Source organism: Vanellus vanellus (assembly GCF_965231255.1).
Source record: "Vanellus vanellus genome assembly, chromosome: 1".
Classification (NCBI taxonomy): domain Eukaryota; kingdom Metazoa; phylum Chordata; class Aves; order Charadriiformes; family Charadriidae; genus Vanellus; species Vanellus vanellus.
In genome coordinates, this window is record NC_138905.1 from 140,059,262 (window position 1) to 140,085,399 (window position 26,138).

The 26,138-nt window shown below is 39.5% G+C and overlaps 1 protein-coding gene across 1 annotated transcript in view; it reads left to right on the top strand.

Annotated features, from left to right (window-relative positions):
- MID1 (midline 1) overlaps positions 1-16,377 on the top strand; it is a gene marked incomplete at its 3' end in the record, with an annotated part of 117,279 nt that extends 100,902 nt beyond the window's left edge. The window contains exons 8-11 of the mRNA XM_082497104.1: positions 1,685-1,828; positions 11,643-11,804; positions 14,253-14,460; positions 16,029-16,377. Of these exons, the coding sequence (XP_082353230.1) occupies positions 1,685-1,828; positions 11,643-11,804; positions 14,253-14,460; positions 16,029-16,377 (863 nt within the window). The remainder of the gene's footprint in view (positions 1-1,684; positions 1,829-11,642; positions 11,805-14,252; positions 14,461-16,028) is intronic.
- Positions 16,378-26,138: the final 9,761 nt, after the last annotated feature.

Consider the following 26,138-nt stretch of genomic DNA (forward strand, 5'->3'; position numbering starts at 1 on the left):
ATGTAGCTGATAAGACCAGTGCAACCAGTGCAGTACTGCATAGCTTTCACAATGGTTAGCTGGCCTCAGTTAGTACACGACCTCTAAACTGCAGCACTAATCTTTCCAGAAGATTGCAGGGTTTTTTTCTCTTCCTTTTGTTTATGTTCCCCTCCCGAATGACTGTTCTTATTTTAGTTCATTTCTCTCTCTCTCTATTAATACCCATCTGTCCCAAGAGTTCCTCTGCTGAGAAAAAAAAAAAAAGTCATTGGTAAGCTTCCGTGCTACAATATTTAGAGCATCACAAATCACAGTCATATCACATTTGAACGTTTCCTTATGTCCCTTGGTTAAAAGAGACTGTTTGGAAATGCGGCTGCACTTTAATCCTTGGGAACATACATCAGTAAACCAGGGATATGAACTATACAAATTCTTAATGGAAAGTAAAATAGATGTTTCATAAAAATAAGTTGTTGCAAAAGTAAAGGAGGAAGGGACTTTTTGTTGAGGCTATTATTTGTGGCTAACAGAAGTTAAAGAGATGACAGCAAAAATACCGTTCAGAGTTGCCTTCCTTTTCCTTCAATTCAGACGTATTATGGTTGTTTCAGCTTGAGTGCCCTCCTTCCTCACTCTGTGACAGCTGGAAGGAACAGTGTTAAGCACAAAGATTTTATATTTTTTTTTTGCATGATGATGGCATGTAGGGAAGATGATTAGGAATGAGGCTCCCACCGAGACAAGTACGCAGGAAGGCCCACCAGTCTTTGAAAGAAAGACTCACTTGTTTCTTATTTAGGTGCTTGGCTTTGTAGAGAATGCAAATGAGGAAAATTTAGACCTAAGAAGTTTGCTTCAAGTTTCACTTAAATAAACCTGTGTGTTAATATGGGAGAAGAATGTATAGCTTGCTACAGAGAGATCTTGTTTGTTGATTAAAAAAAAAAAAAAAACAACCAGAGGGACAACTTTTTATTAAAGTGTTTGGGTTGTTGTCTAGAATTATTTAATTACCAATGACATTGAAGTTTACATTGTAATAGTCATATAGTAATGAAGTTATGACAAGAATTCCTTACTTAAGGCTGAAAAAAAGTGAGTTGTATAGCCAACAGAAATTATATGCATCTATATTAGAAAGGACAGCTAGGAAATAAATTAAAATTAACTTGAAAAGATTGAGCATGAAAGCATGAGGGTTTGGAGACTTCCCACAAATTATATTTTTTAAATAACCACTTAGCCAATCTCTGGTAAGATAGGCTAGGCAAACACTTCTTTCAAGTCTACAGTGAAGAGTGTTGAGTCTCCCTATTGATACATGTTTCAGTGAAACTTTGATAATTCCAGTGTGATGGTAAGAAACAAACCTAGAAAAAATAACACGTCAGTTGTCCCAATTAATCACAGTTTAATGTGACCATCAACACATCTCTTGTGCTAGGGCAACTGAAACTAAAGCTACTTTAATACAAAATATTTTCCAAATCTGGAGTTCCTAGGTGGTTATATTGATAGAAAGAATTCCTTTGCAACAATTTATTGATAAACTAAGTTATTACTGGAATTAGTGAAAAGTTGTTGAAAAGTCTGTTGGACGGTGTAGCTGCAAACTCATACATCAGATGCCCTAATCTCAGCTGAGAAAGGAAATATTTTACTGATTGTGTCAGTAAGCCTCCTCTGTTGTATCTCACAGCTCCCAACCCACCCACCATTCGAGAAGAGCTCTGTACAGCTTCTTATGATACTATTACTGTCCACTGGACGTCGGATGATGAGTTCAGTGTGGTCTCTTACGAGCTGCAGTACACCATCTTCACCGGACAAGCTAATGTCGTTAGTAAGTATAAACCTTCTCTTTTCTGTTTCAGTTTCCTTATGGTTTCTCTATAAACCAAGTGCCTTTAAGTATAAATGTAGTCACATGTCAAGAACAACAGGAAAAAATATTTTCTAGGAAGGTTTAAATCCAATTTTTTAAATCTAAACCAATAATGATTTCAAATGGTTTTAAAATTCAGAATTCATTCAGTTAAAATTTCTTGTGTTTTCTGGGAGTGCCATCTATTGAGAGCTTTTGAAGACTAAAACCTGCACGTTCCCAAAGGCACAAGTACTGTTCATGTTAACAGGACTTACAGAAATTTAGAATTATTTGGATTGGAATGGACCTTTAAAGGTCATCTAGTCAACCTCCCCTGCAATAAGCAGGGACATCTTCATCTACATCAAGTTGCTCAGATTCCTGTTCAGCCTGATCTGGAACATTTCCAGGAATGGGGCATCTACCAGCTCTCTGGGCAACTTGTTCCAGTGTTTCACCACCCTCATTGCAAAAAATGTCTTTCTTATAACTAGTCTGAATCTACCCTCATTTAGATTAAGACCATTACCCCTCTTCCTATCACAACAGGCCCTACTAAAAAGTCTGTCCCCATCTTTCTTATAAGCCCCTTTAAGTACTGAAAGGCCACAATAAGGTCTCCCTGGAGCCTTCCCTTCTCCAGGCTGAACAACCCCAACTGTCTCAGCCTGTACTCATAGGAGAGGTGCTCCAGACCCCTTATCGTCTTCGTGGCCCTCCTGTGGACCCGCTCGAACAGGTCCATGTCTTTCGTGTGCTGAGAGCTACAGATCTGGATGCAGTATTCCAGGTGCAGTCTCACCAGAGGGGAGTAGAGGGGCAGAGTCAGCTTCCTCATCCTGCTGGCCACGCTTCTTTCGATGCAGCCCAGAATATGAATGGCTTTCTGGGCTGTGAGTGCACATTGTTGGCTCATGTCCAGCTTTTCATCCACCAGTATCCCCAAGTCTTTCTCGGCAGGGCTGCTCTCAATCTCTTCGTCCACCGGCTTGTATTGATACTGGGGGTTACACCCACCCAATTATAGGACTTTGCGCTTGGCTTTGTTAAACCTCATAAGGTTCACATGGGTCTACTTCTTGACTTGTCTCTTGCATCTTAGGTCCCTTGTTGCAGATGTAGCCACAGGGACGACGACCTCATTTCCATTGCCTGGGCTAGTCAGGCACTTGGGAGCCTGTGTTGAACTGGTCATTAGTTAGAACTGCAGACCTGTTGTCATTTAGATACCCTTGATAACTGGACCTTTGTCAGAAATACAGATTAAGTCCTTCCCTCTGATTTTTACTGTCTTCAAGGCTACAAACATTGGTCTCAGTTAGTACACTGAAGGCTAGGGCAGCAAACATCAGTGGAACAACAATTATTATGGTAACTTTGTTCGACTTCAAATGACATTAACTATCATTGCTTTATATTTTGTAATGCAACACATTTTTTATTAAATACACTCTCTCTTTTGAATCTGTGACTTTCCCAAATGAACAAGCTTACTGATTATTCCTCGGATTGTTTTGTTGTTAATTAACCATTCCTCTGAGAAAATGGTATTGTCTAACCTTTGGCCAGGAAGTCAACACTTCTGCGTTCAGTGCGTAGCGATCACTGACTATGAATTTGGAGAAGTCATTTAACTTCTTCCTGTTCTTGTATGCTTAACAGGAATACCACTAGCTGACATGTACTTGCTTTATAAAGCTGAAGGATTCTGAAATGAACCAAATCAATCAAAAGGTGGAGTTTGTTCAGTCAACATATATTTAAATTTGGAACTCATTGCCACAGAGGGTTGTTGATTAAAAGTCTGTTTGAGTTCAAGCAATGATTGGACAGATCATGCAAGAAAAATCCACTGAGAGCAACGGAGTGCAGAGACTTCCTTCTGGCTCAGGAAGTCCCCGAGCTGTAAGCTGTTGGAGCCTGGGAGAGCGTGGTGAGAAATGATTGCGTGCTCTCCCTGTTCCTTAACATCTTCCTACGCTCTTGCTTTGGTCCACCACCAGATACCCCAGGCATGTGCTGAGCTAGATAGGCTTAGCTCTGACCCAGTGCAGAAGTGATTTTGTTCTTACAAACTTTGTTGAGATGCTTTAATGAAAGTCAGTGCTGTGGACATGTTTACATACTTCATATCATTGAAAAAATATACATACTTCATACAAAATTTACATACTTCATATCAGTGAAAAAATACTTCATATCAGTCTATGCCAAGTCTCAGTACTGAGCCAAAGGCTTGCGCCGACTCCTTTCTTGGTGTGAACACCTCATTTTCTCCATTGCTAAACTGCAGTTACTTCTCCAAGCCATCTGAAAGGATATCAGAGGCTTCATGCACTGTCATTTTAAAACCATTTTTTAGTAGCATACTGTGAATATATCATGGTATTCCGAGGTGACTGAATACCATGTGTTTTGCTAAAACCTCCACTTAGTATTTCACTAAACAGCCTAATTTTGGACAACACACTGTAAAATTTAAGACTGCTGGGAAGATCAAGTAACCTTCAACACATGCTCCTACATCTGAGCAAGCTAGATACTAAGAAGGTCTAATAGTGATTTGGAACAAATTGGAGCACAGTAGATAAGGAAGGAAAAGCTTCCCTGATTAATCACTGCTAAGCAGACAGGTCTTAAAGGTAACACAGTGTGTTGCTTGTTTTCTGACCCATTTTTATCTATGGCTTTATGCAAGTCAGTTATTGGAACTATGTGTGAACACAGCAGCAGAAAGGTATGCTGTTTCCACACCTTTGTGATGTGGGGTTTTACTTTTTGCTTACCAGTGAATAAATAACAAGGTATTTCATTTTTCAGGCTGTATTACAGGTTTCCCACATGAAGGCATAAGCTTTGATGTGCAAAACATGTATCAATTAGTCTTCTTTCAGAGGTGGAGTATGATAAATTTTGGGTATAGCATGAGGTGCTCAGTGTGCAGTCTGAACTTTCATTTTATCACTTTGGAAAAATGGTGTCATTAAAAGTTTGAAGAGAAAACAAATCAACACTGTAAGAAACTTTTTTTACAAAATGCTCTGAAGACCTTAAGTGACAGTAGAAGGAAATGAAAGAACTGGCTTTTTCTTCTTTTTCTTTTTTTTTTTTTTTTTAATGCAATAGCTCTTACACAAATATCTCGGCTGTTAGTTTCAATTTAATTGAAAGCTATAATGTTCACCCAAATTGAATACATGCATATATAAATATATGTGGAAGGATTTTCTAAATGTTTAAAAGCTTTTTTTTTAAATCTCGTTATTTAATGTAGACTTGAACACCTCCAATGAGATGCTCCCACCAAATCTAACTGCTACAGATCTGCCCAGGTTTCTAACACAAGGGATTCTCCCAGTTCATTCCAGCTTCCAGTGGTATTGGAGATTTGCCCACTAACATCCCGATTTTACTCAGAACGCTGCTTGGGAGTTTCTTCACTGTGTTCGATTATATTCTTTGTCCTGCAGAAGGGTCTAATACCCCAACTTTTATAGATGACTTTCCAAGATTGTCCATAGAATATCGGAGTGTACCTTAATAGTGTGGTATAACACAGAGGGCTATTTTCACTGTAAGTGGCGTTAGCAGGCGCTGTGCTGCAGCCTTCATGTTTTGATGAAGTGAAGTGATCTTTTTTTTTAATCCTGTTTTAATGGAATAGATTTTGGATTAGCACAAATTTCTTTCTATTTATGGCATTTGCAAGCTGTTGCACGTAATTATTTTTTTTAATTTATTTCTCTGTCATATCCCAAGAGTTTTCCATTGGTATCGTAGCAGATAATATAAACAGGTTTATAGATCATCTTCAGTTCCATGTTTTTGTAGCTATGAATTAGTCACGAAGGAGTAGCTAGAGTACTGCATTAAACCAACAAGCTTTTTTTCCCCCTGAGACAATAGGAATCACTTTGCATACATACCCACCTACCGTGCTAATGGAGGTTGTTATTTTGGAATCCGTTTCTTAAAACCACATAGCCAGACTGACTGCACTTTCCACTCTTCAGTACATTTCCCCCACCAGAGGCACATATCATTCAGAGATTGCTAAGAATTCAGTAACAAAAACAAGCGATGCTATGTTTTTCTAGTGCATTTTCTATCCAACATAATCAACTATATTCTTTTTTATTAACTGAAAAATTGGAGAGTTAACATTTGATGGAAAAGGTCCAAACAGAGTATTTCATTTTGAATCCTATTTCATACAGGAAAGATTATTTCCAAATGTGGCCAAACTGCTTGGCTATTAAATGCTTGGCAGCCCTGTTCCGTGCATAAGAGCAATACAGAACTTTAAATTAAGCAGGCTTTTACTAAAGCAGTTGTTCTCAGAGTTATACCATTCACACATTTGCATTTCTGAGAGGCAGCTAATCACCTGCAATCTGAATATTGTAAAGGCTTTTAAAATGACTTTGTCACTAGCTAGCTAACATGCATTATAATTTCATTATCCCTTTTCTATAAATTTTCAAGTATTTATTGAGTATGCATTTTTTCAACATCATGGAATTGCTTTAGAGTGCTTCAGGAGGGTTAAAATTTAAACACCCAGCTTTTTACTGGCTGCGATACAAGATGTCTTCATGAAAAACACATCTCTCTCTCCAAGACAAAAAGCAGTAAATAATACTATCTTTCCTGGTAAATGGAATTTAGTTTAGTAAGTCTCATCAGCTAAATACTAAAATTCACTGTATTAAGGATACAATGTACTCTTAGAACCTTCCTAGTGTTACACGGTTACTCTTCTTCTAAGATAGGGTGAAATTTTGTTGAAGGATCTAAGACAGTCAGGAGCCTAAGCTTTCATGAAAAACAGTACGTTTATGATTCACCAATCAATTTTTGAATATTCTAGCTTTTGTCTGTTTCTGGAAGTTTTATTTTAGTAAAAACAGATTCCTTACAATCTTCAGATTGCTACTGAGGATTTTAGTGAGTATGTTTTAATGGCACAAAAGCAAGTCTGGGATAAAACCAAGAAAACTTCTGCCTCTTGAAGACTATAAAAAAAGGGGCATTTCTTAAAAAAAAAAGCTATGTGTTCTGCAGAAATCCTGTGTATATTATTTTCTTTCACATGGGAATGCAAAGTGGGGGTGGAGAGCTATCTGTTACCTTCACCTACTGTATTTGTTCTACCAATTTGAATTGGTAATAATTTATTTAAATAAAGCACTTTGAAATAATTAAAATACTCGAGAGATTAAATAACCTTCCCATGACTTTTGTGCTCCTCTTTCAGTTTTCAAGAAGATATATTTTATTAAAATCTACCAGTGTAAATTTTAGGAGGATTTACACCTTGGGATTTTTCCCATCTGTTTTTTAAAGTGCATCAACAGCCAACACCGGGGAATTAGTTCTACAAATTATTACCTCAGACTCTGAGTAACTTGTTTTGAAAACTCACACATCCTGTATGGGCATCACTGTGCTCACTGCACCATTCCAGGATGTAATTTACATTCTCTACATTTTTGTAGGCTACAGTTTTAAAATACATTGTTTTACCACCTGCACAAACCTGTAAAAAGCTCTGGGTTTTTGAAACAAGAAACCTGAATGTAGCCTGGATTAGGAGTGGGCACAATAGAAGACCTTTAGCTCCTGCTGCCACGCCAGTGAGGAAAAGGTGTGTGCTTTTCCACTTAACCTGCTGCCACCGGCAGGAAGCTGAGGGGGCAAATGCAACCCCTGGATACCCACATTACCCAGCTGCTTGCTCATTTCCCTGAACTTTCTTAATCGTCTTTTGTATTCAGAGAAGAAAGGCTGTCCCTGACAGGGCATAACTGGAGACAAATTCTTTTGATGTAGTCACAAAATATTCTTTCATACCTAAAGGCTTAACTTGGCTGCCACTAGTTACTATTCCCCATTCTGAAGGATTTTGAACTTGTGGATTGACACCATCAAAACTTCATTCCCAAGACTTCTAGGATCAAAGTTCAGTTTAAAGCCTGTTGTCAAATAGCTCACAGTCAGGAAGCACACGGACACATCACTGAGCCCCCTGGCGCGGAGGCAAGAGCCGAGCTTGTTGGGACAGCAAGGTTTGTCAAGCAAAGTAACCGAGTCAGTCACTGCACGTCCAACATTTATGGTACGCCAGTAGTCTGGGGTGCCTTGGATTGGAATCATAGAATCATAGAATGGTTTAGGTTGGAAGGGATCTTGAAGATCATCTAGTTCCAACCCCCCTGCCATGGACAGGGACACCTCCCACTAGACCAGCTTACTCAAAGCCTCATCCATCCTGGCCTTAAGCACCTCCAGGGATGGAGCTTCCACAGCTTCTCTGGGCAATCTATTCCAGTGCTTTACCACCCTCAAAGTGAAAAATTTCTTCCTAATAGCTAATGTAAATCTACCTTCTTCCAGTTTGAAGACATTCCCCCTCATCCTACCACTACATGCCCTTGCAAAAAATCCTTCCCCATCTCTCCTGTAGGCCCCCTTTAGGTACTGGAAGGCTGCTATAAGGTCTCCCCGCAGCCTTCTCTTCTCCAGGCTGAGAAAGGACAAAGAAAAGAAACCCAAGGTGGCCTATGTCATCAAAAAGGATAGAGCCTTCCCCTAGGTGAAATGAAAGGTTCCCAACTCTCTCAATAGACTGCACAGATATTTTAGGATAGGTAAGGTACTAACTCAGGAACTCTGCTCTTTGTTCAAGGTCAGGTGGGATGAATGAACACCTGCAGGTGAGCGTTTTGCCATTAACCCCAGCAGTAGAAGAAAAGATGTAGCTATACCTAAAAATTATTGTGGCTCTGCCTTCTATACACAGAAAGCTAAATTAACCATTAACTGGATTATTTAACAATATAATAATTTAAACTGTGTGAGTATTTACGGATTAGTGAGTATTGGATATGTGTAAATCCACATACACAGGAGGAGAAGACAGACTGGAGAGGAGACTTATAGCAATGCAACTGTACCTTTACAGTCCTCCGTATTACTACTTAGACCCGTTTCATGCCTTGTTAAGAAGCAATCAGCCGCCAGAGGGCAAGATAAAAAGTGTAATGCAAACCTGAAAAAACGTGCCCTTTAGAGAGTTGTAGTGACTAATACAAATCTGGTTTTGAGATGAATTAGCAAAGATCTGGGCACTTCTTTGTCTGCTTAAAGGTTTGTTTATATATGGCCTATGTATACCATAGACCTTTGCTTTCAATGTGTGGTTGTGGAAGGAGAAGACACTTCCAGGACCAATGTCTGGATTCATCCCGCTTACTGTCATATCTTATTTGATACCCTACGAGAGGCATCTGAGTTAAGGATTCCTCAGTCATCCTGAACTCCCTCTAAATCCAGTGCTTTATTTTGTTTTATTTTAACCTAACACTTATTTTGCACTAGCACCTATGAGTGAGGTAAGTTATGGTCTCAATGCAAAATCAATGTGGTAGCTCAGCTACAGAATAAATGTGCCTCTAATACCTGTGGCAATTTTTTATTGAGAAAAGATGAGGATTCCTCTGAGCAGTCAGTGAAATATTTTATGTCAGGAAACCACTGCTTTTATTTCCTTTCTTCGTCTTAGGAAACCCATTCACGTCCAGCCTAAAAAAATAAATATCATTCAGTAGGTATGGTTCAGTGAAACAAGATGTGGACCGATGTTGCTATAAGGAGTTTACTACAGTTGCTTGGTACAACTGGGGTTTTCATGGTATATAACACTGGGTTCTTTTTTTTGGGGAGGCAGACAGATGATTGCTCTATATGATCTAGGTTTTCAATAGTCTTGAGAAAAACAGTGCTGCAAGGTTGTTTTTCCTTGCTGCTTCTATCCATATATAGCAAACTTTGAATCCCTTGTAGCTGATATTTAGGGAGGCTACATGTGGTCAGGATGCTCACTGGTTGGAGCGTAAGGAACATAATAGAATTCTTTTTTCCCACTTTACAGCAGGAAACTGCAACAAAGAAATGTTCTCATTCTGGTAAATCATGGTCCAAAGGCCACAACCCACATGTGAGTTCAGCCAGAGGCTTAGACTTCCAGACTTCAAATCAGGGTGGCAGGGGGGTTTGTCTCACCTCATTTCAGATACCTGAAGTTAGAGATCTCACCCGCGCTAGTCACCTAGGCTTCCTCTGTGGCCAAGAAAGAGAGGCACTTTTGGTAGGACATTCACACCTGGAGAGGTGGTAGAAACTACTCACTGATTTCTGCCTCTCCTCAGAGTCCAGAAAAATATCTTAGGCATTGCAGCTCTTCATTAGATGGTAACGTGATAGGAGTGTGCCTCAGTTACCCATTTGCACAGCAGAATGAACAGCTACCTGCCTCTCAGGGACACTATGTAATATGAGAGGACTTTGAGAAAAAAGCTACATAATGCTTAGATTGAAATTTGGGGTATTCTGTTTCTAATGATCTTTTGTTATGAAAACCACATCCCAAATGAGGAAGGAGTCTCCCAGTATGGTTATGAATTGTCTATGAATCTGTAAACCTGTATCACAGGCCTTTTTCTTTCAAGTTTTTTGTCCAGTAGCCTTTTAATTTTTATTTTACATAATGGTTGTGTATTGCCTAATATGCAGAGCTGAAATTGCTGCTGACTTCTAAAAGATTCTCTTCACTAGTACTTACTGGTTTGCTGGTAAAACGTGAGTTAAAAGCTGAAAGCTATTTTTTAATAACACAGTAGGTTTCATAACATGTTCTGTGCCCTGTAAAGGCAGAGACCAAGAAGTCTGGCAGGTTCCTAATCCAGTCAAGCATTTTTCTCTTAAGTTTTCCAGCCTTACGTATGCACACGCATGCATATACTTCCATCTGCATATATCTTTTTCTAGCTGCATAGCTATATAAAAGGTTATGAATATATATACACTTCATGAATGTTAAATGTGTTATTTATGTAAACATTTATAATAAGAGAGCTATCAGACTGGGGATCCATTAGACCAGGAGCTGTTCAAAATATACAGTAAGTAATATGGGTGATTGACTGCCATTGCAGTTATATAACAGTAGGAAAAAATTATGTAGATGAATAAGTTCATCTTAATGGAGTATTTGCCTGTTTTGCAGATGATATTGCTCCTTCCTTATTTTACTTACTTCCTACATATTATACTTCTGTGGTAGGCATCAAACATACCCAGAAAAGTTTGTAACTGGAAAATTATCCAGCTCTTCCCAAGCTGACATCTGACCGTGAAGCCATAAATCAAAACGTGGCAGCTGTTAAATTTATTGGCTTAGGTTACATCCTGGCAAAGCCTAGAGCGTAAGAGCCAAAGCTTGCTCTGGAGCCCACACTCTACCCTGTTTGGCTTCCCACGATTTGCTTCAGGTCCTGAAGAATGCATACCTGGGGACTGTCAGCAAAGGTGCCTCCCCAGCCCTCCTAGCATTACTGTTTACGTTACTTTTCTGAGGCTTAAACTGAGTTCATTAATCCAAACAGTAGATTGATGGGATCTCCATAATCCTCTACTTCTTAAGCAATAAAGAATTCCTTGTGCCGGGGTATGAAAAACCTCAGACTGCTCCTGCCTCCACTGAGTCGTTCCTTAAATGTCCATTTTTTATGGTTGACTTAACATAGCAAGAACTTAAAAGGTACCTTGGCTGAGGGCTGATGAAATGAGTTAGTGGCATTGAGTAGCGACTCAGTAAATGTAAGAGCACTTTAAAAGGTACAGAAGCAAAATTGATATTGGTCGTTGGGTGCTCAGGAGTGCTCTAAATGTCCCTTTGTTGCAAAGTGTTTAGTATGTTATGACTAATGTGCTCTGTTTGAAACTGCAGGTTTATGCAACTCAGCCGACAGCTGGATGATTGTTCCCAATATCAAACAAAACCACTACACGGTGCACGGGTTGCAGAGTGGCACTAAGTACATCTTCATTGTTAAGGCCATTAATCAGGCCGGCAGCAGAAGCAGCGAGCCCGGCAAGCTCAAGACAAACAGTGAGTAACGTGAAATCCGGCATTTCTGTTTTCTTGCCTTCCTTTTTAAATTTGATCTTTGGAAGATACAATAGCGCAGAGCAGCTTAACTCGTTTAAAGTGGTTCCCACAATGAAAGCCACTTATTTAACTCAATTCAAGATTGCCAGAGTCTTCAGTAGTGCAGAAATCACTTTTTTTTTTGAGAGAGATGCATCTGTAAGTTTGGTCACTGGAAATATCATTTAGGAGCAGAGCCATCACATGTGAAATGATTGAAAATACTCTTTTGTGGTTTTGTTTTAATGTCCTCTCTGTTCTTTTCCCTCTACAAAGCAAAAACTTTTCCTATGTTTGCAATAAAACATTTTATTTTTGTATAAAGTTCATAAGATAATTGCTAGTTTAATTTTATCCTCCAAAATGATCTCTTTCTTAGGACACTGGTAAACCTTCTTAACTCCATTCCCCTCGGTTTTTTATGGACTTCAACAAGGTGGTAGAGTAGTCAGAGATCCCACTTCAAAAAAAACAATGGTTACACAAATTATTAGCAGATGTAGAATAGCAATTTTAAGAGTGGTTTTCAGCCTTTTTCTTCTTGTGTCCCAGCCAATCCCTCAGTCACGTAGCCATCACGGGCAGCTCTGAGCACTGGAAAGGGAACACTGGGATTTGTGCACCCTCTGAAACCTGCTTATTGTAGGGGAGGGTGCTCGAAGAGGGGCGATACTGAATGTTGCAAGAAGGAGGCTGCAGGGAACGGCACGTACACATTCCTCGTTTCCCCCTTGCTGCTATTAACCTGGCTTGCATTTCTGTGTGAAAGGTGCTCACATCTGCTACCAAGAACTTGCTTATTGTTAAACCTGGTAACCTACAAACAAACGCATAACCAGAGGACCTGTTTGGAAATGGCAATCTTTTATCCTTTTGTGTCTTTGTGACCCGGTGTGGCACAAAAGCAATCTCTCAGGTGACTCTGAGAAATGATGTGACTAGATACATTTCAGTACAGAGAAAGACATCCTTCAGATACTGCTTCAACAACACAAAAGCTACTAACCAGTTAGAGAGGCAGGCTGCAGGTATTTTACTGCTACCGAGGGGTAAGAAAAAGCAGGTAAAATGTGCCCCAAATACTTTCCAATGCAATAATTTTATACTTATTTATACTCATAATACATAACTAAATACACATCATGAAAGTAGATGGAAACTTTAAAGCTAAAAGTGCTCCTTATCTAAACCCTGACCCATCTCTGATAATGCAAATTGAGAATTAGCATTGCCTCAGTCATCTCGCATTTTAAATGTCTGCATTTTCAGATTGCCTAGAGATCTGAACCAACAAATATTGACTGTCACTGTTCAGATGAGCTTCATTTCTTCTTACCCCCCACATTAACGCTTTCAGTTTACTGCATGAGATATGCTTAACTGTTCCTTCATAGACTCTGAACAATTTACATCTTATATGACGTACACGTGTCAGTGCCTGACACAGACCTCATGAGAGTGCTCATTTCTGTTTTCCGTGCGTGACATCAGGTCTTCCACTCACATTTTTTTTCCCCTTGATATGAAAGACAGTCAGGAGGGATAAGGGCTTTGCTGGACCACTCATGGATTCATACTTTCCTAGTTGTCTCCTGGTGGAGGTAGATGATCGTTCTGCTTTTTGACACAATGAGCAAGCCTGTCAGAATTGTGGTGGGCTTTATATGTCTACAGGGTTCGGTTTACCAAAAAGCTTCCTGTTATTGTCTACAAACCTTGTGCTACAGCCGAAGATACTTGCCAAGAGCAATAGCCTCAGTAATGTTTTTACACCATATTATTTGGACCAAGTTACAGTTCACTTCCTTCTTTTTAATGCACAGTATCCAGCATCACATGGGCATCCTTCCAAAGCGATCCTGAATTGTTGACTGTGCTTGTTATAAATAAAGCTGTGAGTGAATGAACAGACAAGGCTAGTGCTTCTTATTTTCAAACTAATTTTGTGGGATTTGAAATCATACTTTTTTGTAGTAAAGATGAAGCTGTTATTATGGAGCTTTATCCCCAGAGAATTAATAGAACGTAACTTATTCAAAATCTAATACGCTGTGAAAAAAGCAACCCTCAGACCTTTATTAGCATGTATATTGGTTTCAATTACATGCAAGAATTAGAGTATTCAGGTTACCTCTAGGTCAGAGATAATGGACCTGATGATTATGCCGGGCTCTTTTCAGGGATTATCGACACGGGGAAGTTAGTGCACAATGAGATTGACAGTAAACTGACAATGCAAACTAGCTATTGCAGGGAGCAGAATAGGTTAGTCTATCTCGAGGATGCTTCAGAGGAGGAGATTAATACGGTTATGTAATCTTGTGGGCTTCTTAGAGGTCCCTAATCCACTCTCCTTTTCAAAATCAAAGCCAAACCATTCTTCTGCCATCTTTGTCTCCACCTCTCCAGGTCAGCCATTTAAACTGGACCCCAAATCTGCTCATAGAAAACTGAAAGTGTCTCATGATAACTTGACAGTGGAACGTGATGAAACGTCCTCCAAGAAGAGTCACACACCGGAACGATTCACCAGCCAAGGGAGCTACGGAGTAGCTGGCAATGTGTTCATTGACAGCGGGAGGCATTACTGGGAAGTGGTTATAAGTGGCAGTACGTGGTACGTATATAAAAATATATGTGAAAAGAATTGCTAGCTCACACTAATTGTCCATGCAGGTCCCAGCACTGTTTCTCTGACAGACACTAGTAGCAGAGGCATGCGGAACAGTACAACAGCAGGACAAACATGTACTTTTGTATTATTTGTCATGATATTTTCCCAATCTCCAGCACTTTTGGAGTCTGGAACTAAGTCTGCCAGATAAAGCATCTTTGTATTTAGCAGCTGTCACAGGATTTTTACTCCATGGCTGGGGATGGTTGTTTTTTGAACCCGTGTTCAATACATTTCAAGATTTTAGTGAATTGGAGAGCTTGGAAAGTTTCATCTTATTATACAACAGAGCAAACTCTGTAAGTGTAATCATTTCTTTACTAAATGTGAAATATCTTAGCGTTTTTCAGTAAGAAAAAAAAACCCAACACAATATGAGGACGATTTGATGATCCAGTTTCACAGGGGTGGGAGTCAGATTAGCTTCTGGGGAGGGAGGGTGGAGCAGCAGAGCTGTCAGTCTGTGCCCCAGGGTATGAGGCAAGGGGCAGGAAAGGGAGGAGTGCATTCCTCCTCTTCTGAATGATCCTCTGTGTCATACAGGGGTGGATTTCAGGGGCCCTTTAGTCAGTAGAAGAGATGTCATCCTTTGGGATTCAAAGGCAACCATCATGATGGAAGTTAATGGAGTGGAAAAATCAGTGAGGTCTTCAGGTATGCCCACTGTCTCAAACAAGAAAAATGCTGTTTGCCTGTGCCAACGCTAAGGAATGGAAATAGAGAAATTTATGGCATATTAATCTCTGTTGGTTGAAAGCCCAACAAATACTGCAGTGTCTCTAGAACGTGAGGAACTTTTACATTTCTGTTATATATGAGAAATCAGGTATTTGCCCTCGGTGTCCATTAATGAGACCATTTTCACAATCCTTTTACCCTGCACATCTTGCCATAAATTATGGTTTGCAGAGCAAATGTCTTCACCTACAATTGCTTCACTTGGCCCAAAACCCAGTCTCAAAAATGCTCATTTGAATTTAAAAACCACACCAACATCTGGCAAAACATATTTGGGAATGGCAAAAATGTTTTTTTTTTAATGTGTCCTTTGATGTTTACTCCTGCGTTCCTTCTTCTGGGCCATATATTAAAGGCGCAAGGGGAGATCAGATTAGCTGACAGATAGCAGTGTATTTTAAAATCAATGAATTCCTCTGTATTCATCTGTTTGGAAGTGGAAATTTGAGGCCCACTGAGTTGCTGAGTACTCAACAATTTTCCTTTTGAATACCGGAGGTGAATGCTCCAAAAAATTATCATGGCAGCCAAACTACAAAAAATGCGAGAAACAATAAAGTTTCCCTGACCTCGCAGACCCAAAAGAGAGGTGGGGAAAGCCATTAATTAAGCCTGTGCAGATATTGTGGTGAAACATCACTTAATTAGAACTTAGCCAGCAAAAGTAAGAGGCTGGAGCATCCCAGTGAGTGCTGTGGGCTAACATTTGACTTCACCGAGAGACAAACGTGGCAGGAAGCATTTGTTTCCTTGAGTTGTTTTTTGTTTTGCAGGTATGCCATTGGCATTTCTTACAAGTCAGCACCGAAGCACGAGTGGATCGGAAAGAATTCTGCCTCCTGGGTGCTTTGCCGCTGCAATAACACGTGGGTGGTGCGGCACAACAGCAAAGAAATCCCCATCGAGCCCGCGCCTCACCTCCGGCGGGTGGGGATTTTGCTGGACTATGACAATGGTTCCCTCGCTTTTTACGATGCTTTGAACTCCCTACACCTTTACACTTTTGACATTACGTTTGGGCAGCCGGTGTGCCCCACATTCACTGTGTGGAATAAGTGTTTGACCATTATAACTGGCTTGCCTATCCCTGACCACCTAGACTCCTCCGAGCAGCTCGCATGACTGCTAAAAGCCAAAAGGTAGGACGACGCATCTTCCCAGGGTGGCCAGGCGGCCGCCCGCAGGAAATTGTCCAGAGCTGGTGGACCGCGTGGCAACCCGGCTGTCGCTGCCAAATCCGGCCAGAACTGAAAAGGGGGGAATCTCTCTTTTCTGTGTACTTTGTACGGAAGGACAAGAAATGGCTTTAATAATATCTTAAAACTTTCTTTTGCAGTTGGTTTTGTTTGGTTGGTTTTTGTATTTAGTCTCTTACAGGAAAATTTATAAATTATTTATAAAAAAAAAAAAAAAAAAGAGAGTGAGAGAGAAGGGAAAGCCTGGTTTGGACGCCTGCAAAAAGGACTTATTTGTTTTGCACATTGATGGTCCTATTAATTGAATTTTCATCATGCCTTTGCATAATTTTATTTTACAGTGGATAAAAGCAGGAAATTGGAAGGATGAAAACTGTGCAGTGGACAAGTCAGTATATGGCAGGTTTTATTTGTACCAACATTAGTGCCCTCATTACCAGTCTTGTTGAGTGCAAGGTTTCCTAATTTCTGCTTTGCGCATGGGAGTGTGCAAACCAAAAAGAACAAAAATAAACAAGTGAGGAAGTGGAGCTAGCCACCAGAGCGAAAGAAGAAATTTTAATTTACTTCTGTTCACAGGGCAGTGCTCTCTCTGTTCATAAAAACCCACATGGAATATCTCCTAGAAATGTGAGTGGAAAAATCATCTAGCGGTTTATTTTATTGATGGCAACATTCCCATCTACCCGTGCTTCGCCTTCATCATTGGGAAACATTGTAGAATCACTGAGGATGTGAAAGACTGATACCATCTCTGAAAATCAGCAACACTGGAGAAGAGCAGCCAATCCAAGGTCTGACTGTAGACTAATTTGATAAAGCACGGCATCATTTAAGGATTGATTGTAATAGAAGATGTCACGGTTCTGATGGTAGACATGTGAATGCTTATTGCTGATTTTACAAGGTTCAACACAGCAAGCCCAGCCAACAACTCGGAAGTGAGACATGCGCCACTTTACCAGGGATTTTAAATTAAATACAAATGTTGCATTGTCATACACTATGTAGTCTCCATAACAAAGCAAGGAAATCTGTTTTACATGTGCTGTACAGAAACACTGCAGCCAGGGTTTGCTCATAGTTATCATTGTCCTGGGTAGTTTGGGAAAGCACAGTTCTCTCTGTGAATAAGGAATAAATAACAAGTTTTCAGCATCTGTAGGAATCTGCACAGGCAGGCCCTATGTTCATCCTGGTGTTGGTGGACGATCTTCAATGAATGCAATAGAGGTTGTACCTACTTTATGTCAAAGCTGAATCAGGTGCATTTTTTTTCTCTTTTCCGTCTACAGAATAGAAGCCCTTTGTAATTAATACAAAGCTTATGTATAAATGATCATTTTGGGAGATGCTTGAGGCCTATGACACCTGTGTGAGTTTTCTACAGTGTTTCGTTGTTACTATGCAAGTGGTGAAAATCTGCCTGTGTAGAAAAAGGATAAATGGAATATCAGCTTTACGAAATATTTGCTCAGTAATTTATAATCATGCTTTAGGTGTCTTTTGAAAAGGATGCCTTAATGCACTTTGTTCACCAATGGGTCCAAAATAAAGTGGTCCCAAGCTCAGCTTCAGATTTCATAAATACTGATTCTCCGGGTACAAAGCTGTACTACAGTTTGCCTTATGATGATATTGAAAACTTATGAGCAAGATGAGGAATACATACATGCCTATTTGGTTTTTTCCTATTTTTAATAGAAAATAAATGCCTATCCATGTTCCTTTGATTTCCCTTTACATGCCCTGCTAACTACTGAATTAAATGGAGAAAAGTCTGGCAGTATGTTGCTGGTATCATGGCTTTCAGTTGGGGCAGCATCCCATGGTTCACAGGTAGGAACCACTGATCCTTTCAGAGTTGACATAAATAAGAGCAAATGTGTACATATAGTGAACTGCGGTGTTTATCGCAGTGTCTTTAATAATCAAGAAATGTATACCCTCAAAAATGAAAAAGTAAATAAATTCCCAAACATTACATTTTATAATTGAGCACAATGTTACCAATAAAATCTGATGTACATGGCCCAGATAATCTGGCCTGGGATATTTGGGAGGTAGCTGAGATGGCATGAAAACTATTCTAATGAGTTGACAGAAGATGACTGATGCAAAGCAGAGACAAAAAGACGCAGGAGGAAAGAAGTTTTAATGTAGGATTATTGCAAGGTTTCTGCCTAAAAGGAAAGGGTGTATTCCCAAAGTACATGTAGCAAAGCTGTGTATTTTCTCTTTTGCCAGAAATAATAAGACTAGAAGCTGATTTCAGTAGTGGACAAACTGAAAACACTGGTCAGTGTTTGGCCATACAATGTTGGCCAGGATTGAGCTGGGTGGAAGTAATACCATAAATTTGAAAAGATCCCAAACGATCTCACATATTTTCATTGTAAAGATAGACTGTGAGTCTAAAGACAGATCATGGTTTTGGCCAATGGAAAAAGAACGGTCTGTTATCTACAGACCTTGCTGTATCATTTTTATTTTAACACAGAATACTTCATTTGGAGCTAAGCCACATTTCTCCAGTGGACTATTAATTCAGTCAGTAGTCTTTGTGCATATGTGTTTGTGTATATATGTACACACATGTATGGGTACACACACACCAGTATATGCACAAATATAGTGTGTAATTTGTGTATATGCATACATACATATATACACACTCAAAATGACAGTAAGTAGTCAGGTGTTCCTTTTTTGCTTGTTTCTTGAACAATTTCATATTCTGTATGACTATGAGGAAACAAGTTTGCTATGAATGGTATTCTGGACGTTTTTTAACAAACAAATCTGTTTATTTTACAATACTTGATTCAATGCCTGATTAACCAATAAAAACATCCATTCAAAAATGTAGCTTCTGTGGTCTGTGGCATTTTGCATGGTCCATAGTAATCAAATTAAATCTGTGGGAACAGTACTCCTTGTGTGAAGATAAAACATGGTACTTTAATGTAGTGTGCAGTCTTAGATGAGGTTTTTTTCCTGATTTTTGAAAATTTTGTGACTAGGAATGAAGTAGCATTGTATAATGCCATGTTTAACAAAGGCAGATTTTTGAGGAATAGTCTGCTGAGATGCAAGCAATGAATGTAGTAGATAAAGCCTGTGTTGGTATAATGATTGTTTCAAAGGTGCATTTAAAATCCAAGCTGGGATTTAGCAGTTAGAGCAAACTATAGCACAATGTTTTTAGAAGACAGTAGCATCAGCTCAGAGTAGTCAAAGATTGAGGTAGTGGGTCAGTGGGGGACTTTTTTCTGGACTCTGAGGCCAGATAAGATTTTCCATGTGGTAGGCTCCCATGTGTTAATGCACACCTAATGGGGAAAAAATCATTCAGGAATGGGCTGTATGTCAGAAATCATTTAGTAGACCGTCTCCAGCCCACTGTAGTTTCCTGTTGTTGGTTTTCAGAGGGCAACAAAGTTGCTGTGTTTTCTGCCTTGAGTTCACTCTTTGTTTGTTTTGGGAATCTCATTTCTCAATTGCTCAGCAAAGAGACCCCCACTGAGCAGTGGGTCCCAAGGGCGGGAAACACAAAAATCCCTCAGGTGTGGGTACACTGTGAAAATCTGGAAATCTGCAAGTACAGGTGAAAACACATGCACGTTCTTTATTGTACTAGCAATAGTAGGTCACTGAACAGCAGTGTGCTCATTTGTTTTAATCATGTGACTTAATTTCAAAGACTATATTCTTTCCATTTTAGAAAATGCAACAGGACACTATTGACAGCACAAATTAAGGTGTCAGCTCTTTAACCAGTTCATTTTGAGATGGCCAGCATTTATAGCACCATGCAGAACTGTGGGAGATTTCATTAAATTATTATTTGACATCAAACACAGTATAAGTATTTCTTTCTTAATTATCTTGATAAAGCAGACAGGTAGTATTTCCCAGATTCTGCTTTAGTTACCGCAGCACAAATTCCAGATAAGCCCATGCACCAAAACAAAGTGAGAATTGCTAGTGGCTCTTATCTGTGTCGCCAAAACTGAGGCTATTCATTTTAAATGGAAACGCTGTCTTCATTTCTGCTTTAGTAGTCAAAAAGTGTTGGACTCACACAGAAAGTACACACTGGACCATCTCAGTAACTGGCCAGGGCATTCCTGGCCTGAAGGCCATCCATGAGGCAGCTTTGGGAGTTAGTGATAAACAAAAAAACACGCACAGGTTGCTTATGTAGTGATGTACTGGCAATTTTCTTGTAACACCATCTCTAATGTCTTTTCACATGCTGATCTGTCCAGTAGTGGAAGTGTGTATTCAGATAGAGGAATGTAAAATGCAGTATTTTCCTGTGTTATTGGGTTGGTTGCCCATTTAGAAATTAGCGTGTTCACCATAGTGTTCTGAACTTCAGCCTTAATCTTTGTCTTCTCCACATGGAGAAAAGCCCTGGTCACTCCCAAGTGCTGATGGTGGGTGTTCTAGATTATGCTGAGCTTTTCACTTTTATTGTGCTTTCTGAATTGAAAGAAACTCTCTTTACAGTTTAACCTTTGATTTAGCAGTTGATTCTCATGTAAAAAAATTAAGAGACTAAAGAGCAATGATGTTAACAATACTTCAGTGTGGGTGAGACTTAGTTTGGACCATGAGGCTTAAGGCGTCTGTGTACATAAATCTCCAGGACAGACTGATTTGTCATTCATGTGGGAGTTGAACAGTACAGGTGCAAGTATTTTCTTGTGAGGTAGGATTTTGCATTAGCTCCACTGCTGATGTGGAATATTCTGTTCCTTTAATTTTTTTTTTACTTGGTTTTCTGATTCAAGTGCAGAGCTTGTTAGTAAGACTGTAAGATAATCTTTCATCATGTTACTAATTTTAGCAAGCCCTACAGTGTCACATGCTTCTGAACCCATTAACTGCAACCATAACCTTTGCAACATCACCCCCAATGAGTGGAATGAAGTTAAGCCATTGACCGAGTATTTAACTTTCCCAGGTGGGGTTCATCTTGCTTTGAGTAAGGAACCCCAGCACAAATGGTGACACCAGTTCAAGGTGAGAGGCTCGTATATTTTACAAAGATGATATAGGAAAGATACGGGCTTGAATACCGTCAGTGTTGAGGCAGTTCTGGTTTAGAAGCATGACGATGTATTAGGAAGGCATGAAGTCTACTTTTTTTAGACTTACTCTCCTGCAATGCGATCAACAGTGTCACTATTACTCTGCCTGAGAGAGGGATGGAGGTAGCAAAAAAGGGAGTTCTGGAGCAGTGCTGAGAGAGGTCATTCAGAGTGACCAGACAGCTGGAAGCCTGCCACCACTACCTGCCCTGGTGCTGGTGCTGCAGCTCTGCAAAGCAGGTCTGCACCTATTCTTACTTTTGTTACGGCTCAGCCCCAATCCACATTCCCAAATGACAGGAAAAAAAACATCGCAATTATATGTTTGAAATCCTGACCTGAATAAAAGCAGCAGGGCAGGGATGACAGCCCCGGGCCTTGATTCTCCTTTATTCACCCAGACTTTTACATCTGTTGACTTCAAAGGAGATAGTCCTGATTTACATAGAGGTAGGTACAAGCCCACGAATCTTCAGTTTCCAAAGGGTGAAGCCCAAGAGAAGCAGGAGCCCCTGTGCGAACAGCTCGGCATTCCTATTAAATCATGTCTTTGGAGAAAGCACATTAGCTGCTAGCAAAACTGCAGTTTCTCATGAACTGTTTCCCAAGGCCAACACAGGTGTGTTTTAAAATGTATGGTTCTTTTAAAATGTATGGTTCAATAACATTCTTCTTGGGTGAATTGTTCAGGCAAGGCTTTGCTGTTTCCTCCAAGCAGGGTGGGAACAATTCTCTTAGCAGGTGCTGTGTTACTTTTATAAAAATCATGAGAACGGCAGATACATAAGTTATAATATAATGCTGTAACATAAGACTATTGTTCTCAGACTTCCATTTAAAAATGGATAATAACTAAAGAAGCTTAGAAGTCTACTTCCTCTAACTGTTTGTCCTTATTTATATAATTATTTGAATGCATGTAGGTGTTTCCTCTCAAGGAATTTCACCTCATTTCTTTTTAATATACACAGGTGCATTGTAATTAGGAGTATTCCTGAAAACCCATGAATTGATAGAATAGCTTCTAACCAAGTCTTTGAAACACAGCAAATGGAGGCTCTGTGTTTTGCATAATGTTAGTCATTGAACAGGGAAAAATAGCTATAGCAGTTTAGGTCACTGAAACATTTGAAAAATGACAGCCAACTGCCACACAAGAGGATGGGAAAATTTTCATTAGCAATTTTTTATTTCTCCCTCATTTTTATTTTATATGGAGAACAAACTATTCCACTTGAAAATATTTCTGTTATCCTTCTGTTTCTTCACTTTTCTGCTTTCACAATCACTTTCAGATTTTAAATGTTAGAGTAGCAAGAAGTGTGTGTTTAAAAAGTTGGATCTATGTTTTACTTCCTTGAGAATTCCCTTTTTCAGGAGGCTCACAGCAAATGAAATGAGAAGTCAAAATACTAAAGCAACATGGTTGCTTGAAAGTTGATAATAATTTTGAAGTAGAAGTTGAAGAAGGAATGCAGATAAGCCTGTCACTCTTCTACAATTACTGAATTATTTGGTTTCATTATTCTGAGCTTAATAATATTGCTCTCTAATTAAAACAATGTTATGAGACCTGATTAAGGAGCACAAGCAGAGGAATAGTAGATTATTTTAGGATAATCCTGGAACAAGTTCCCTTGAATAGCAATATATATAGTCAACCTCATTAAAATCAAGTCGTTTGGTTGGGGTTTTTTTCCATATTCAAATACTGTGTGTCCTGTCTAGCAGTAGTTTGGAGCCTAGAAGTATGTGTCTCTCTTGGGAAGCAATTGGGAAAAAATCCTCCCTATGGCAGGTGTGAAGGTGGTGCTAGCACAGTGAGAACATCTCTCGCTGGCAGGGGTCAGTTTGATCTACATTTCTGTCATCTTGTCTGAGCGTGCAGTAGTGATGGCCAAACTGACGATGAAGTAGGGTCATCCAGAATTGTTTGTGTGGGAAGAAGTGGAAGCCCCCTGTGGTGAACTGTGACTGCTGGTTACAACCAGTGGTGGACCCAACCCAGAACTAGAAATTAGCAAATGGAGATTTGTTCCTTACAGAACCAGTAACATATCCTTTTAATTTCTTCAAGTGACTGTGACCTCTGTCTCAATTTGTCCATCAGATTACATCCACATGCACACTGAGTATCTCTTAAAGTTGGAGCTGAAAATGTTTGGTGGTTTGCTTGGTTTTTTTTTAAGTGTTAAGGTTTTTGTCAAACTACCTTAAAATGAACATTAATGATATAAAGTCAGTATCTTACGGCAGAGGGTAGAGGTGAAGAACAATGTAGTGCCTAGAGAATAAATACAGGTGCAGACTGAGTTTAGAACAGCATAATACTGCTCAAAAACATAGCTTCCATTAATCCTAATTGAAATTGTTCGTGTAGGTAAAGAGAGAGAAAAACAGCTGAATTCAGTCTTGGCACGTGCATGAATAACAGTCAGTACAAAGTAGCACAGGGCCTGAAACAATTGAAAAACAAGACTCTATTCTGTAAAATTAATAGTTGGTATTGTTTCTCTTCTAACAGTTGGGTCATAGCATTCCTACATTGCATATATTTAAACAAATAGGAGGTATTATTAAGAAAGCGCCCCGAGTTATGCTGTAAATTCTTCCAAATGCAAGACCAATTGAGGAAATTAGGATAAATATTTGAATAATATATACAAAAAGAACAACAGAAAAAAGTTATTTATTCACAATCAATAATTCTAACCACTGTACCCAAACCATCCTTTCTCAATCCTGGTGCTGCCTTCCTGCATCTCTCCATGGAGAGGATGAAACAGGAACGCTTTGTCTTTCTGTTCTTATGAAGTCAGTGCTCCATATTAGTGTTACTTGGAAATCTCTCAGGATGAATAAATTTAGTAGGAATAAGTACACAGTTCTCACCGGTCTTGGAGCCTGAGTAAGCCATTAGCCAGTTTCAAGGCTGAATGACCATCAAGCTACGAATGCTTTCATGTATTTTTAACTGTGCAAAAAGAAAAATGTAGCATTAAAAAAAGGTGACCAATTTTATGTAGATCTGTGAATAAACGTCATTTTTTCCAGCTACAAAGCTGCTATTTGGTACAGAGACAGGAAAATATTTTTATGGATTTGGTATAAAGTACCTGCACTTGTGCTGGTTCTCATGCATGCAGAAGTGCTGTAGCCCTAGGTCCTGACAACTTTTTATTTATCTGTGGAATTCAAAAGCTCTGCAAATCGTGCTGAGGGGTGGGTTGGTGTGTGTGGGTACAACTTTCCCTAAAAGCACTCCCACTGGCCCAATTTTTCCTGCTTCCCCAAAAGTAAAAGGAGAGGCAAGCCAGCTCCCAAAGGTCTTCAGCTATAATGCTTACCTGACCTTTCTCATGGCAGAAACAGTGAAGCCAAAGGCTGGCCCTTGTCCCCACATCTTGTGTGGCAACAGAATTATGCTATGAAGTTTTAAGCAGGCTCCTCTGGCTAAGGAACTTGACACCACAGAAAGAGAAGCTAAACTAGCTCCACTAGCAAAGTTCACACTTCCACTAGCTTCCCCAGCTTCTTATACAGTCAGGAAATGCAAAGGAAATCTGCTGCAGTACAGCGTGTGAAGTAGACACATCTTCTAAAGACATGTCCAAAAGGCTCAAGGAGAAAATTTTAAGTGGCAGTCAACCTCATAGGAAGGTCTGTGTAAGAAGGCTGTGATGTATTTTTCCATGTTTCCTTGAAGGCACGGAAAGCCACCTCCTTATGCCCCATGTTTGGTAGTGCTTGTGCATAGGCATGTTTTTTGGTTTTCTCCCCACTCTCCTAGAAGTTTGATATATGGGAAGAAAAAAATTGTCAAATTCCACTGCATGAAGGCTCATACCACTGGTCTTCATAGTCAAAACAAAGAAAATGTAAAAAGAGGAAACCAAACCTGTGTGTGCAAAATTGTTATTTGTTACAACCGTTTCATCTCCAATGTATTTTTAATCGGATATTCTAATAGCAACAGAAATAAAGTGGAAGATTTGTCATGACGGGGAGTCTGATAAAGAAAGATAGAAACAGAAGTTGAAGATAGAAATAAAGTAACTGGGGAATGCACCTGGGAAGGTAAAACCAGAAAGGGTTGCTACCATGGTGCACTGAGTCTGGTAGAAGCTCATCTGGAAGACCTCAAAAATTCTCGTCTACCACGGTCAAGAAAGATGATATTCAGTAACTCAGTATCAGAGAAATTATCATCAGAAAGGAAAGTGAAGGGAGCGCCCTCGGTTAGAAGGGAGATGTGTATGCGGTTTATTTATTCTAGCAATTGATGGCTAAAGGAAGAAAAGGTTGCTGTGTCTGTAAATGTATGATTAGGTGTAGCACTAGGAAAGGAGAATAACAATTTTAAATAAAATTAATGTTCTTATGAGAATAAATGCAGTCAACCTGTTTATGGACAGTTAGGTCAATAGAAATTGAGAAGGTTTCTTCACAGGACAACAGGAGGGAAAAAAGAACCTTGCTGTTTCTAAGACAAAGCTTTGTGGGTGAGATTAATCTCCCTTCAATCCAAATGCCCAAATATTTGTTGACTCAGCCTGAGCATATTTTCTAGGCATCTTCTGTAATGAAC